At 41.1% G+C, this 16,428-nt stretch overlaps 1 protein-coding gene across 1 annotated transcript in view; it reads left to right on the top strand.

Annotated features, from left to right (window-relative positions):
- CROCC2 (ciliary rootlet coiled-coil, rootletin family member 2) overlaps positions 1–16,428 on the top strand; it is a 123,931-nt gene that overhangs the window by 18,840 nt on the left and 88,663 nt on the right. The window contains exons 5-7 of the mRNA XM_061637717.1: positions 1,413–1,496; positions 7,727–7,833; positions 9,719–9,884. Of these exons, the coding sequence (XP_061493701.1) occupies positions 1,413–1,496; positions 7,727–7,833; positions 9,719–9,884 (357 nt within the window). The remainder of the gene's footprint in view (positions 1–1,412; positions 1,497–7,726; positions 7,834–9,718; positions 9,885–16,428) is intronic.

The raw sequence follows: 16,428 nt of genomic DNA, 5'->3' as shown, positions 1-16,428 counted from the left end.
TATCATGGGACACTTTGTCAAAAGCTTTACTGAAGTTGACGTATATTATGTCCACAGCATCCCCACGGTCTACAGGGGAGGTTACCCAATCAAAAATGAGCTAAGATTAGTCTGGCAGATTTGCTCTTGACAAATCCATGTTGGCTTCTAGTAATCACTGCATTATTTTCAAGGTGCTTGCAGATTGACCTGCTTTATAATCTGCTCCAGAATTCTGATGTCAGGTTGACTGGTCTGTAGTTCCCAGGTTCTTCCTTTTTGCCCTTTTTCCTCCATGTCCTCCCTCCATTTCCGAAATGATACTCCTCAGAATCTATATTCTGCCTCTGGTTCTTTTCTCCAGAACTCTACTTTAATGACAGATGCTTCATTCTTCTCTGACTACTGGGGTAGTCATGTATTTATTACTTACAATGGCCTCCTCTCAAAAATAGTTCTTGCTATAGGCCTGACCTGACTTCTCACAGATTACAATGGTGCTAGGCAGGAATTCATAAATTCTTCCTCCATATTTTACACCAAGGTTCAGACAGAGAGAAGGTAGTTAGTTAGGAAATCTAGGCTTTAAGAAGATCCCAGCAAACTGAAGTAGGGTTTAGGCCAACAATCTTTATTGGATCAATTTTGCATGAAGAATGTGGCCCGGAGAGTTTATTAGAGTGTGTCATCTGAACAAGCACATATGGGGAAAATAGAAGTTCTTCAAATCAAGTTGCAGTAGAAGAGAAACTGACTTAAAACTTTGGAGTTGGAAACAAGAAACTGGGGATTGTACACTGGCCATCCCAAAGTAAAGATGGAACACTTCCCCAATTTCTCTTTTACTTACGCCAGCAAACTATGACACTTGAATGGCTCTACTGGGTAATGTATAAGTACCAGCTTCGGCACTGGTGTAATGTTTTCGAAAATCTTTGAGCCAGTCTACACTGACAATCAACAGGATCAGAGCTTATTGCATTCCTTAACAATTGTTTGCATAGGATAAAGTATGGGGCTGATATTAGAATACAAATTGACAATGGTGATATTAAGAGTATTGTCGCAGTGGAACTTCATATGGGGATGTACACTTGCGATTCTGTTTGTCTGGCTCTTACCATAGTCTGTGTTTTATTACACTGACACCCCCCCACACACACACAGAGCTCCATCAGGTGTTTTGGCAGGAATCCAAGGAGATTTTCACACTTCTCTTTAGGATTGATTGAAAGCCTATTAATGTTGTTGGATAAATTATCATTCATCTAGTGGATCAAACTGTAGTTCTTACCATTTTACAATCTTTGTGCCTCTTTTGCTCATGGTTAAGTAGCCTTACTTGGGCTACTACTTCCTTCCTTTGTTTTCTCTTGCTGTATCTTTTCATTCCTTTTACCTAATTCCCTTGTGGTTTCTCCTCCCTGGCTTAGATGCTGCAGTACAAGAAACGATGCGGAGAGCTGGAGCAGCAACTGCTAGAGAAAACCTCTGAGTGTGAGCATCAGAAACAGATGGTCTGTATGGCTTTTCTCATGCTGTAAATGATCACGATGAAGTATGTGGGAGTTTGACTATTACCACTGTGGGCAATTTGTATATCACTGTCCCATCATGCCATGCACATATAATTGGAGCAAGTGCTTGGCAGACAGCCTAGCCTAATGACATATGTAGTACAAGTATTCTTTGTATAGTTCATATCACTAAAGACTCAAACAGGTTTTCTGAATGTCCACTTTTTTCTTTGGTAATATAGACAACCCGCTGGGTACTTCTTTTCATGAAAGACCTTTTGAGCACAGAGCCTATTTCACAGCAGGGTATGAACTATCATATATGACTAAAGTGTGTGTGGTCTAGGGGGGATTATAATTCACAGAGGGAAACCTATGCAGGACTATAATATTTGTGAGAAGGCCAAACACATGAATGTAGTATTTCTTCAAAGGCAATCAGTATAGTTGTTTTACTACGGCCATTCCTAGATAAGAATAGTTTGACCACAGTTGTCAATGTATCCAAATCATGGTTGGATTACTGCAGTGCTCTCTATGTGGGGCTACCCTTGATCCAGAGGCTGCACCTGGTGCAGAATGTGGCAGCTAGGTTGCCTGTGCGGGCAATCTACTGCCAGTATATAACACCTTGCTTGTGGGATTTGCACTAGTTGCCAATCTACTACTGGGCCAAGTTCAAGATGTTGGTAAAACATATAAGGCCTTCTGCAGCTCAGGACCAGATTACTTGAGAGATTGCCTTATCCCTTATATACCTTGCAAGTTCCAAAGATCTCAGAAGTCCACTCCACACTAACTCAGAGCAGGGCTTTTATTGTGGCTGCCCCTGTTCTGTGGAACAGCATCCCTGAAGATTTGACAGGTGTCCATTATCTACAATTTCTGGAAACAACTGAAGACATTTTTGTTCCAATGGATTTTCCCAGATGGATGAATGGGTCTCTACCAAAAGATGTTTTGTTTTAATGTGTTTTTAATAGTGGTTGTGTTTTAATATATTTTGAAGTCTGTTTTTATGATGTTTTAAAGTGTTTTTAGTGCTTTCTTTCCAGCCCTGGGTTCCTTCTGAGAGAAAGAGCAAGATATAAATCAAATAAATAAATAAATACCATGAGTGTCTATATTGCATTGTTTTTGCTTTGTTATAAATATATCTACTGTTTTTTGTTTTTTTAACTGGTTTTTTTTGTGGACATTGCCTTGAGATGATTTTGTAGAAGGTTGTTATTATTATTATTACTACTACTACTACTATTACTACTACTACTGCTACTACTATTGATCAATAGCAGTGGAGGGTGGTGGATCTGATGTCAGTGGAGCAGTAATTCCTCTCCAGGTTTTAGTTCAAACTTTCAAGGAGCTGCCCAAGCTTCTTTTGCACCTTGGACAGCTCCTTGAAAGTTCAGACTAAACCTCGGAGCAGATTCACTGACATCGGAGCCACCAGCTTCCACTGATCCAATATATTATACAGCCATGAGAGTGGCTGTATACTATAGCTAGCGTGGATTTTTCACATTCCGGAATGTTAAATTGAAAATACCCCCATGCCATTCTGATGCTTCCCATAAGCTCATTTCAAAACAAAACCTTACAAAACTTGTAGTCCTGGACTCAGAAATGCTTGCTTAACAACCCTCTAAATTTTCATGGCGCTACACAAAACAGTCAGAGAGAATCAAGAGTTCAAAGTCTAAGGAGAGAGAGAAAAAACCAGAGCCCTTTTGGACTTTTTTCTGTCAGAGTTCTCATAATCTGTTGAAATACATTAAAAATCAGCCATGTTCACAGAGTACCTGTAATCTTATTACTGACCTTGCCCCATACTCTGACCTTCATCTTGCCTGGCTGATTTTTAATTAATTTAATAAATTTTGCATCGAACTGAATGATAAGCCAGGGCATGCTCAGTAAGAACCAACTGTCAGTGTTCTAAAAGCCAGATTCAAAACTGCTGGGCTTGCTAATCAGGGGACCACACCCACACCAGACCTTTATTTCACTTGAGACAGTCATAACTTCTCCCAAAGAATCCTGGGAAGTGTAGCTTGTGAAGGGTGCTGAGAGGAGACTCTTATTCCCCTGACAGAGCTCCAGTGGCCAGAGTGATTTAACAGTCAGCCACTCTGATTGAAGGTCTGTGAGGGGGAACAGGGTGTCTCCTAGCAACTCTCAGTACCTTTCACTAACTATACTTCCCAGGATTCTTTGAGAGAAGCCATGACTGTCCAAAGTGAAATAAAGGCCTGGTGTGGATGTGGCTAGTGACAGCTTTGGTTTAAATTTGGGTGGGAGGCTACATGTGCCTGCTGTAGAATAAAAAGGTGGGGGAAAGGCTGAAAAGCAATGATACTGTTCACAATGTTTTCCTTTTGGAAAGGAAATGGGCTTTCCCTCTGCCCAGTGCCCACCCACCCAATCCCATCTGTGCCCCTCCCCCAGGTCAGTATTGGACTACGACCTTGGAGACCAGGGTTCGAATCCCCACACAGCCATGAAGCTCACTGGGTGACCTTGGGCCTGTCACTGCCTCTCAACCTCAGAGGAAGGTAATGGTAAAACCACCTCTGAATATTATTTACCATGAAAACCCTATTCATAGGGGCGCCATAAGTCAGGATCGACTTGAAGGCAGTCAATTTCCATTTTCAAACATGATTGCACAGAAATAAATCCACTGAACTAAAAAAGTATGCAAATGCTCAAACCCACCCTCCCTTCTCCTCCCTCCTATCCCCTCTCTCTTGCCCCTTCCCTCCTCCTTCCTTTGCCCCTCCCTCACCATCCTCACCCCTTTCCAATCCCCCCTTCCCCCTCCTCCCCTTACCCTTCCTCCTCTCCATGGTCAGTTTTATCTATCTTAAGCATGATTGCACAGGAGTAAATACCATTGAAATCTATAAGCATGCAAATGATCAAACCTGCCCTCCCCCTTCCTTTGCCCCCTCCAATCCGCTCCTCCCCCTCCTCCTCCCCCATGGTCAGTTTTACCTATCCTAACCATGATTCCATAGGAGTAAATCCCATTGAACTCAATAAGCATGCAAATGATCAGACCTGTCTTTCCCTTCCTTCCCCTCTCCTCTCCCTTCCTTCTCCCCTTCCCTCTTCCTCATCCCCTGACCACTCCAGTCCTCCCTCCCCCCAGTCAGTTTTACCTATCCTAAGCATGATTGCATGGGAGAAAATCCCACTGAACTCAATAAACATGCAAATTATCAAACCTGTCCTCCTCCTCCCCTCCCCCTCTTGCCTGCTCTCATCCCCCTCCTCCCCTCTGCCCTTCCTCCTCTCCCTCCTCCTTCTCTTCCTCCCCTCCCCATCCCCTGTGGTCAGTTTCACCTATCCTGACCATGATTCCAGAGGAGTAAATCCCACTGCACAGGATCCCATTTCTCACCTCTTGGATTAAAAAGCAGAGAAATTCAGCAATAGGCAAAAAACCTTGGGGTTTAAGAACGTACCTATAGCCCACAGATATTTCTATCAAACTTTAAAAAGCAGGGAAATTGGGCAGTTATAGTGAATGCACCAGGGGAGCAGGAGACCTGACCTCCTCTCTGAGATATTGGACTGCCCTACAAATTTGTCAAAATGCATATGGTGAGTGGTGGCAACACGTGCAATCAGCCCAAATAATAGACATGTGCTATGCTGATCTTGTTTTAGCAGGGAGAGTAACATTATTAAGATAGTTGATATAGTTCAGATGGTCACTTTAAATATGTCTGATTTACTTTGCGATTTTAGTGATGTTTCCTATAGGAAATCATTTTCTTTTGTTTTTGTTTCTGTGAATATGTGAAGTACAGCAACACTTTGCAAAATTTACACTAAAAAACTCTGAAAATAATTGTGGAATAATGCCACTGACCTCTGCAGAATAGTCTCCAGTGGACCTCAGGAGTGTCTCAATTTGCACAAGATAAACCAGTGGGAGGTGAAATAGGTGTGCTCTATGTTTTTAATTGACCATCCCCACCTTTCCTTAAATTAAGTGGTTTAAACATAGCAGGCTGAAAACATGCATCCTCTTTTTTCCAACAGCTAGAGTCATTGCTGAAGTAGCAACATATTGTAATCAATCTGATTTTACATCAAACTTCAGTTTCAGATTCAACTGTTAATGCACCCAAAATAGAAATAGAACATACATAAAGGCTGTCTTCACCATCATATGACATTGACCAAGAAAAAGGCTTTGAAATTAATAAAAATAAATTTGACACAGATTTCTAGGATGAATAATGTGGGAAATAAAATTTTCTAGATTAAATTCTCTGTAGAAACATTAGTAACACAGGAAAGAAGCAAAGTAAGAAGAACACCAACAAACATACAAAAATATAATTCTCCATCTCTGGAGATGGCATGTGTTGCCATCACTCACCATGCGCTCAGAGGCACGTTACCAAATTCTTCCAAGCTACACAGGAAGTGGATTGGACTGTGAAAGACCAACCCAAATTGTGTTTGCATTTGGACCAATTTGTAGGGCAGTCCAATATCTCAGAGAGGAGGTCAGGTCTCCTGCTCCCCTATAGGCATGTTCTTAAACGGCAATGTTTTTTTGCCTATTAGTGAATATTATAGTATGTTTTTAGCAGGAGAGAGCAACCAAAAAATCAGAGGGTTGGAGCAGCTCCCAACAAGGAAAGGTTACAATGTCTGGGGGCTTTTAGTGGGAAAAAAAAAACCAGACAAGGAGGGAGGACATGATGGAGGTTTGTAAAATGATTCTGGGGTGGAGAAAGTGGATAGAAAGACATTTTCTCCCTCTCACACTGAAACTCAGTAGTGGGAGATTCAGGACAAACAAGGGTACTTCTTTACACAGTGCATAGTTAAACTATGGAATTTGGTACCTCAGCATGTGGTGATAGACAATGACTTCAAGAGCTTTGAAAGGAGTTTAGACAGATTCATGGAGGATGAAGGTATCAATGGATACTAGTCACAGTGCCTGTATACCAGATGGAAGGAAAGATCTATTCAGCTTGCATTTAAACGTGAACCTACCTAAATTGCACTTTCCAGAACTATATGAGAACCAAAACAAAGCCATTGTTCAAAATTAACGCTTCTCTGAATTTTGCAATGAGATTCTCTAGCCAAATAGTGTGTTCAGAAATGCATACTAGGATAAAATGTACATAAAAATGCATTATGGGAGGGGAAATTGCCTTGCAAAAATGTATATTAGGCAAAATTGCATACACATTAGGAGAAAATCGTATGAAAATACTGATGAATTTTCATGAGGACTTTTTTAAAAAAATCACGAACTGATGTGGAAATGTGGAGAACAAGTTAAAAGACTGGAAAAATGAGAAACTGAGAATGACAGTTTTGCCCATCCCAATTCTATGCTACCTCTAGGATCAGAGACAGCATGCTGCTGAATACCAGTTGCTGGTATGCAGGCTGGGTTGCCCATGCTGGCAGTTGGCATAGGGAAAAAAGCCTCCCATTCAACTTCAGTGGGAGCTTTTTTCCTAAGCAAACTGTTGGCGTGGTGTGTTTGTATGATATCTATCAGTGCTATAGCAGGGGGCAAAGGATCCTCCTTTGGATCAGGGCACTGCACTCACAATTAGTGTAAGAAAACACCCCACAACCCTGCACTTAAGGGCACAGATATGTAGCTAATGTATCCTCTAGTTTGCCTATAAATTAGTCAATGTTGAGAGAGAAGCCACCAAGGCAAAGGCTGCATAGTCGGGATAACAAATGGTCAGTGCATGAGTGGAGGCATTAGCAGTAGGTGTGAAGAAGAAAAGCAGGCTGTTGGAGATGCTGAATGGAGCGAAAAAAATAGGATGACAACAGGCTAGATGTGGATGGGAGTATTGGTGGGAGTGGGAAGGGCTTAGTTGGAGAAATTCACCTCTGGAATTCATGGGACCTATGTATAGGAAACATGGCATTGTCATGTAAAGGAATATAGAGCTCTTTGGGATGAAGACCTCTTCCATGTCTGCAAAAAACCCTGCTCAGAACATATTTCTAAAGCTTTAACAGCTGCTGTCCTTTATGTTGTCCTGAGCTCAGATGGCTCAAATATTGTTTGTTTGTTTGTTTGTAAAAGAAGAATTTCAGAATTCTGAGACCATCATCATATTGCCTTCAACAGATTATCTGCTGAATGCATATTTTTAAACCTTCAGCCAATAAATCATTCAGTGCCTTAATTAATATTATTGCACAATCTGTTCTTTTCCCAGCTGAAGACAAGGTTAGACTCAACAGAGTCGCGTTTACGCCGCTTTGAGCATGACCATAGTACAGAGTTGGAGAGCACCCTCATCCACCTGGAAGAGGAGCAACAGAGGTAAGGTTGCCATTTGCTTCAGGTCATTTTATCTGGTATAGTAATACACCAGCAATACTGGCCTTCAACCAGAGGTAGGCTCCCAGCATAATTGTAACAATACAATTGTGATTATTTTAGTTATGACAGGGGTGGAGAACTGGATTTGACTAGTGGGCCAGATTCCAAAATACCCCTACCCTCCACAGGCCAACTTTGTCATCCACCTGTCAGTCATTTGGCATCATAATGAAACCAGGTGATTGACAGTTGTCAAAGTTCAAAGGAGGTCAGTGTGATCAGCTTTCAGAAGAAGCACTTTCAGTACCGGTCAGCTGATTGATGCTGGGAGCGTCCTTTCAAAGAGGCTTACTGTTGCTGATCAGCACTATTAGGGAGACCCATTTGCAAAGGAACAATCAGGAGCTACCATTAAACTCCCATTTGTTCCTTTCTAGGTGCATCCATATCTGCCCCCCACCTGGCTTCACATATTGTAAAACTGTTCCTGTACCATTTCAGTGGACAGGTGGGATACCACAGGACTGAATGTTCATGTGCTAGCCTAGCAAAACTCACACATCATGGAGTTCCCCCCAATAATCAATAAACTGATTGTTTTGTTGTCTCCCCTCTCTAAATCTAATTATGTTTGTGAGATTAATCATATGTTATAAATCATATCCCATACCCTTGAAAGCTATTCATCAAAAGACTGTGAGTTGATCATAGTGAACTGCCAACTGTACTGCTGCTAACAGATGTATTACCATTTCTATATCATCCAAAAGTATAATGTCATTTACATATCACAGTAAGATAATAAGTGGGTCCATTGGTTATGCATACTCCATTAATATGCTTTATTTCTGTTATTATCGAAACCCAGTACAGGTCCAGAAGATTCGGTACATATGAACTCTATTAAAATTGCATCTCAAACAAAATTACCTTCAACCTCTGGGTATATTTAACTCAATTTATGTGTCATTAGATACCTTAAAAATGAATTTATAGAAGTCTTCTTTGTAATTCAAACACAGACTGTGGAATATTCTTTCAAATCCATCTCTGTGCTTCCTCTGGAATGCTTTGGTGAAATCAGTTTCTCATTTGAACTAAATCTATGGTTTAAAAATATCTTATAACTCAATAGAACTGGTTTACTTTTTTTACAAGGTATTTGAAGATTTTTTTTTAAAGTACAATCCCTAAATATACTATGTTTCATAATCAATTTATTCCTGATTTGTTTAATTTGTAGGTACTGATTAAAAGAATACTAGTTCTGTCTGTTTCTTCCTCAATCTGCTTATAAACCATTATTTAACCCACCCACCCTGCAATTTCTGTAACACCATATGTTTCCCAAACATGCATATTTCCCATGACATTTTTATTATCCAGCTCATTGTGATAAATTGCTGTCAGAAGTGAAAGACCTCAACTTAACTTACCTTGACAAGTACGCCATACTTTAAATAAATTACTTACTTGGGGATTAGATTGGATACTACTTTGATATTTCCTAGACCAGTACCATAATGCATTCTTATATCCAATGTTATATTGGATTGTTCTGACCTAATTGCTTTATCTGTTACTAAGCAAGGTTTTAGATGTGCAAGTGTCATTGCTTTATAATACCAATTAATACAGGGAAATTAGGTACCCCCTTTCTCAATTGGTTGGTACAATGTCTTTGCAGAGATTGTTGTTTTCTCACCAGCCCACAAAAGCTCCCAAGGCCAGCTTTTGCTATTTGGGGATAACTGAGGGATTTTGTTGTTGTTGCTAAGATGGTTTGATAGATGGGCATAAAGAGAGAGAGTAGTTCTTGGATCTAATAGAATTATTGTGCCATATGGTGATTGTGGAGGAAAACATTGTCCTTGGCTTGTCCTAGGAGCACCAATCTTTCCCAGATGAATACTCTACTTCGGGAACAGCTGGACCAGATGAAATCTTCAAAACAAAGACTAGCAGGGGAGCTAGAGAGGGCAACTACTGATGTGCACAGGCTGAGGAATGAACTGGAACAGAAGGAGTCCCAGTGGCACAAGGGCAGAGAGGTAAATCCTATTGGTTGGCTTTTAAAAGGTCTGGCAACATCATAACTAGAAAGCCATTAGTTTCATGCTGCACCATCACACTATACCCTCACATCAGATGTGCCACAGGGAATTTTGTTTTGTTTTTTTGTGACCAGTTATTTGATCAACCTAACATCCTGTGTTCACACGTTCAGCACTTTTGCCAGGACCAGACAACTCAGTGTCAATTATCCCTGTTTCATCTTTGTTTCTGTCCCTGGTTCAGTTCAGAACCCCTCCAGACTGGTGTTTTATTGTGGGTGTGTTCTGCAAAATGTTCTGGACACAATAATAGTGCATTACTGGTGGATTTATTTATGCTGCTTTATTAGTTGTTCTGCAATGCTGCCCTAAAGCTTGCACATTATGTGGGGGCTATAGCGCAACCAGTGGGACAACACCCCTTTCCTCCCGAGTATTTGTGGTATAAAAAATTATGGGATTTGAGCAGGAAGTTACAGATTATAAATCTAATGGAAATGAAGCAGTATGACTGTCCTAATACTTTTGCAGGTGAAAACAGTATTGAAAGCGGGACTGTGTGGCATCATGAACACAAATCATCATGAATGCACACAAAAAAGCATATCTGGAGAGGCCGCAGTATAGAGAATCATTCCCCCACCCCTTCTCATCTTTTCAGGTCAGATTCTTTTGCTGGATCCAATCCTAGAGTTTTCTCCAGTCTCTCTTCCTTTGCTGCTGGAAGCTGGTAAAGAGACAAGGAGACTCATGGTTCTTTTCTCAGCCTTTCTGGTGCCATTGAAACCATTAGGAAGGCAGTTTCCAGCCTGAATCAGAATTAAATATTAAATTATTGTTTCTCGGGTTCCAATCCTTTGGGGAACGCCATAGTTCATATTCTCTTGCAATTCCACTGTTTCCCGTTGGAGCTTTCCTCCCAATGCATATATAGCATGTGTGTATAGAGGGAAGAGCTGATCTCGGTCAGGACTGCAGCGGTGCTAAAGGATTAAATCCCCTCACCCCACAGTCATGATCTGAGTAGGGGCTCCCACACCTGGTATTTATGTTTCTTTAAAAATAATGCAGTTGCTCATTGTGTGAATAAAATCATAACTAGTTTGGCCTTCATACCTTTAATGCAGTGAGGGTTTTTTCCCCTCTTTCCTTGCTGCCCCCTCTTTTCTATATCATTCACACACAAAACCCCCAAATCAGAACAAACTCTCTGGAAAATCATTGTTGGTGCTGTGAATGCTATATTATGAATTTATCATGCAGTGTAAATGCAGTTTGTATTGGGCAGAATATTTGTATTTGGCGGAATGCAGAATTCCTAGTTAGAAAATGCAGTGTGTGTTTTGGTGCAATGAATAAGCATCTCTTCTTTCAAAGAACTACTCAACTACTAAAGAGTTCATCTACAAGACTGAACTTTTTACAGAGTTAGTGAATTCAGAGGTGTTGTTCCAAATCTAAGTTTTGTCCTGGGTTTGTTTCTACCTGTATAGAATACAGTGTATTGTAACCCTGTCCTACAGTTCACTATGTGGAGTCTGTCCCACCCATTCCTTTCAGGGATATGTCCAAAGGAAATCTGATGGAGGGAGGAGACTGGCTCCTGTAGGGAAAGTGTCCATAGCTCATTTGATGGCCATGGTGCTTATGTGGGAAATCTGGCAGCAGCAAACTACCGGTGTAGGTAGTTCTGTTGTCTAGTTTGGAAGTATGAGTGGAGACAGGGGAAATAAAACAGCATCTACAGAAGGAAATTCAGATAACAATTAACCCCTCTTCCTCAATAGATGTTCTAGAACTTCTATAGTGGAATGTGCAGTTGTTCTTTTAGAAATGCTTCTGCCATACCCAACTTTGTCTCTTCTTCTGACCTCTCAGTCACCATACATTTTGGACACATGACCTCCTCTCAGTACTGCCAGTTTGTTTCGGTAGCTGCTCATTAGGATTGCCAGGTTCATGGCCTGAGACTGATCCTGTATCTTTAGGAGAAGAGAAAGTCAGCCAAGTGCAGGTGTTCTTGCAACTCTGTAATGAGAAAAACCACAAGGTGTAATTCTCCCTTCCCCCTGCACAACTTTTAAAGATACAGAAGACCTCTGGGTTGCCAGGCCCGGCCTCCAAGAGGTCTTCTGTATCTTTAAAAGTTTGCAGGGGGAAGGGAGAATTCCATCTTGTGGTTTTTCCCATTACAGAGTTGCAAGAACACCTGCACTTGGCTGACTTTCTCTTCTCCTAAAGATACAGGATCAGTCTCAGGCCATGAACTTGGCAACTCTACTGCTCATCCAGGCTGTCATTATGACTGGTTTCACACAAAACTCTAACCCGTAAACTATGGTTTGATACGTTATACAGTGCACAAGCAGGTAAATAATCCATGAAGTGTTTAGCTTAGTCTGATCTCCAAACCTGGAATCATCATTTTTTTAATCAACACCATGATTGTTATCCAGCCTTAAACCATGGTTTTTTGTTGGCTTGGTGATAGTGGTTTGTAAAGGCAAAGCAAACCATGATCTCTGGTTCAGACACCATGCTAAGCTAACCCCTTTGCAGCAATAGCTACAAAGAGCTGCCCTCCTGACAATGGTGTCACTGCAGCTTGCCTGGGTGGGACTAAGGTGGGTCAAGGGCAGGGGTGCATGGATACCAGTGAAGTCAGTATGCCCATGTTGGATGTTGTATCTGGCGCAAGCAGGTGCCCAGGATGCAGAACAGAATAGTGACAGGCTAGATTCCAGTTGAAAGCACTCAGCCAGACAAGTAATAAGTTTTAAGAGTCACTTTACTGACAATAGAATATATCACAAGCTCTCTCTCTGTACAAACTCCTCGACCCCCACACTCACAAGTGTCTGCTGGCCCTCTATATAGATAAGGCCAGCTGCCCGAGCCTAGGTTGCATAGCAACGTGTCCTTGAAGATGGCTTGAGCTCTGCCAACTTTCGCTTCTAAGTCACGTAGCTCACTTGTGGAAATTTAACCTCTGCTTTCTCGGTTTAATAGCCAACAATCCCCCACCTTAAATTTCCACATTCAGCCAGTTACATTTCTTTTCCATTTACATGTGTTACATTTCATATTTACATTTGCATCATCTGGTTTTACAGCCATTACATTTCATTAGAATCTTAGCATCATTTTTATTATATACATTTATTACAGCAATTATTCTTCATGATTCCCATCATCCCACTTTTTCCAGTTACTGAAGTCTATATGTTTAATGGAATTTATTTTAAATCTAACAGGTGGAATACCTTTGGTTGTTCTCTCTGATCTGCGTGGTTGTATTTCTGCCTTAGTGTCTGTGTCTGTGTCAGGCGATTCCTCTGTTTCTCTCTCAGAGCTAGAACTTGATTCACTACTGCTGCCTGTTTCTTCTTGTTTTATTGGTACTGTATCTGCCTGTTCTTGTTCATTACTAACTTCAGTGTTTCCCAACTCCACATATGTTTTCTCTTCCCAATCCTGCTCTATTGCTTGCACGCTTCTGCTTAACACCACAGACCTTTGTTTTGGCATCCAAATTCTGTAATACGTGTTTTCAAATCCCAGCATGTACCCTTTGTCTGCTCTCCTTTGCAGCTTCCCTGTCCTTTTATTTTTGGGAACATGTACCCAGCATTCTGCTCCAAACCTAATCAAATGGTTTAATCTGGGTTTTCTGTCATACAATTTCTGATAAGGAGACATTCCAGTGGCCTTATGGAATATTCTGTTTTGAATGTAAGCTGAATACAGAACACACTCTCCCCAGAAACCTTGTGTTAAAGAGGAGTCACACAGCATTGATCTTATTGAGTCCTGAAGCAACCTGTTCCAGCGTTCAGCTAACCCGTTCTGATGAGGACTATAAGGGGCTGTTAACTCCTGTTTTATCCCTCTTTTATCCAAGTATTCAGTAAAAGAGTGTCCTGAGAACTCTCCTCCTTGATCTGATCTTATTCTCTGTATTTTGACACCAAACTGCACTTCAATTTTTGTAACAAATCTTTTCAGTTTCTCTGCAGCTTCACTTTTAGCTTTTAGTAAATAAACAGTGCAGAATTTTGAAAAATCATCAACTATTGTCAGGAAATATCTTGCACCCCCCTGAGTAGGTTGAAATGGCCCCACTAAGTCCACGTGTATTAATTGATAAGGTGCATTTGTACTGGGCATGGCTTCTTTGTTCTTTGCAGCCACAACTGCCTTAGTTTGTTTACACACGTGGCAGTCTACATATTTTTCACAGTTTCTTAATGTCACATCATTACTGTTCTCTGTTGTTTTCACCACATTTTCATATCCTATATGGCCTAGTTTTCTGTGCCATAAATGAACACAATTATTATGGGGTTTCTCATTAGCACACATGAGTACATGATTTGTTTGTTTCACGTGTAAGAAGAACAATGAGTTCCTTACTATTCCTTTCATGAATATTTTTCTGCTCTCATAATATGCACTGAACCCCTTTTGAACATTACATTGAACCCCATTTCATTGAGTTTCGACACAGCCATAATGTTGCATTCAATATCAGGAACAAACAGCACATCTGTCATAATGGTATTGAAACCTGCTAATTTCACTGTTCCTCTACTTTTGATAAGTTTCTTAGATCCATCAGCCATTATCACATGATCCTCTACGTCACAATATGTATGAAACATGGATTTATCTTTGATTATACTATTTGTTGCCCCACTGTCAATTGCCCATAAATCTTTACAGCTATTTCCCTGCTCATTGTTAATACATTGCTTATTCTTACTAGCATAGATCACCTGTACACATGGTTTTCTTCCTCTTTCTCTTCTTCTTGCTTCACAATTCCTTTGAAGATGTTGCTTGGAACCACAAAAATAATATGCCTTTTGTCCATACTGTCTCTCTTGTGCAGCTTTGTTGTTCTGCTTTTCCATGTTGTGTTTAGACTCAGTCTTTTCCTGCTTTGTCATTTCTTGCCTTCTTTGAAATTCTTGTAAAAGTTTGCCTTCTATATAATCCATATTGAGATTAGCATCGTCCATTGCTTCCAAAGAGCTCACCAGACTATCATAACTTGAATCTAGTGAAGATAATGTGATATACACTTTTTGCGTTTGAGAATGTTCAATTTCACGTTCTGACAACTCAGTAAACAGTCTGTTTATTTCCAACAAATGCTCTGACATGGTTGTATCTCCAGATAAGCGCATCTGATACAATCTTCTGGCAAGATATATTTTAGAACTGGCAGTCTTTTTCACATGAATATTTCTTAAAGTTTCCCAGGTTTCCTTAGCTGTTGTTGCATCACGCACGTGCAGTAATTGAGAATCATCAATAGAAAGAACAATTAACGCCTTTGCCCTCTCATCCAGCCTTCTCCAATCTGCTGGAATTGGCACCACGGCGGGTGGGTCTTCTGCGATAGCTTTCCACAGGTCTTCTTTCACTAGAAAAGCCTGCATTCTCTGTTTCCAAGTGCCATAATTTTTCCCTGTCAGCCTTTCCAAGGGAATCCCGGCCGATAACGTAACAGACATACTTTCACTTTTCACAGTTCACCGCCTTTGTAATTAGAGCTTCTCACCTCTATCCTTCGGTTAGTTTTTATTCCCACGGCTCTCTCACAGCTTTCAGCTCAGCTTTCGGTTTCTCCGTCTCTCTGCTGTTTTTCTCGCTGGTCTGCAGTTCTGGCTTTTCTCTGCCGCTTTTCTGCAATCCTCCGCTCCAGGTAATCCTCAGCACCAGGTAATCCTCAGCACCAGGTAACCATCCTCTGCTACCACTTGTTGGATGTTGTATCTGGCGCAAGCAGGTGCCCAGGATGCAGAACAGAATAGTGACAGGCTAGATTCCAGTTGAAAGCACTCAGCCAGACACGTAATAAGTTTTAAGAGTCACTTTACTGACAATAGAATATATCACAAGCTCTCTCTCTGTACAAACTCCTCGACCCCCACACTCACAAGTGTCTGCTGGCCCTCTATATAGATAAGGCCAGCTGCCCGAGCCTAGGTTGCATAGCAACGTGTCCTTGAAGATGGCTCAAGCTCTGCCAACTTTCGCTTCTAAGTCACGTAGCTCACTTGTGGAAATTTAACCTCTGCTTTCTCGGTTTAATAGCCAACAGCCCATGCAATCTTTGCTGCTGCCCTGCCCCACCTTAGCCCCATCCAGGCAAGCTGCAGTGATACCCTGTGGCACCCCACCACAGTAGTTGATAGTGTATGAAGGTAGGAGTAAAGTGGAAGCACTCAGGTGGTATACACTAGCACACAACTCGTGTACTGTATAGCTTACCAAACCAAACTTTACAATTTAGTGTTACTTGTAAACACATCCATTATCCAATCCTCTGTTATGCCAGCACCTTTGTGACTTTTTTGTCCTCCTTTCTTGTTTTCTTCTTAGTTAAATTAATGGCAGTGAATCCCGCTGTATGTGGACAAATCTAGCATTCTTCTTCTGTCTGAAATTTCCTGACAGATCTTATTATCATCTGTGCTATAAAAGGTCAATGCTACATTGATGTTTCTGGCCACCAGAAAAAATAGGGAATGTT

This window comes from Rhineura floridana, chromosome 7 (genome assembly GCF_030035675.1).
Source record: "Rhineura floridana isolate rRhiFlo1 chromosome 7, rRhiFlo1.hap2, whole genome shotgun sequence".
Classification (NCBI taxonomy): domain Eukaryota; kingdom Metazoa; phylum Chordata; class Lepidosauria; order Squamata; family Rhineuridae; genus Rhineura; species Rhineura floridana.
The sequence above is the reverse complement of the archived record's forward strand: the minus strand, read 5'-3'. Positions and strand labels throughout refer to the sequence as shown.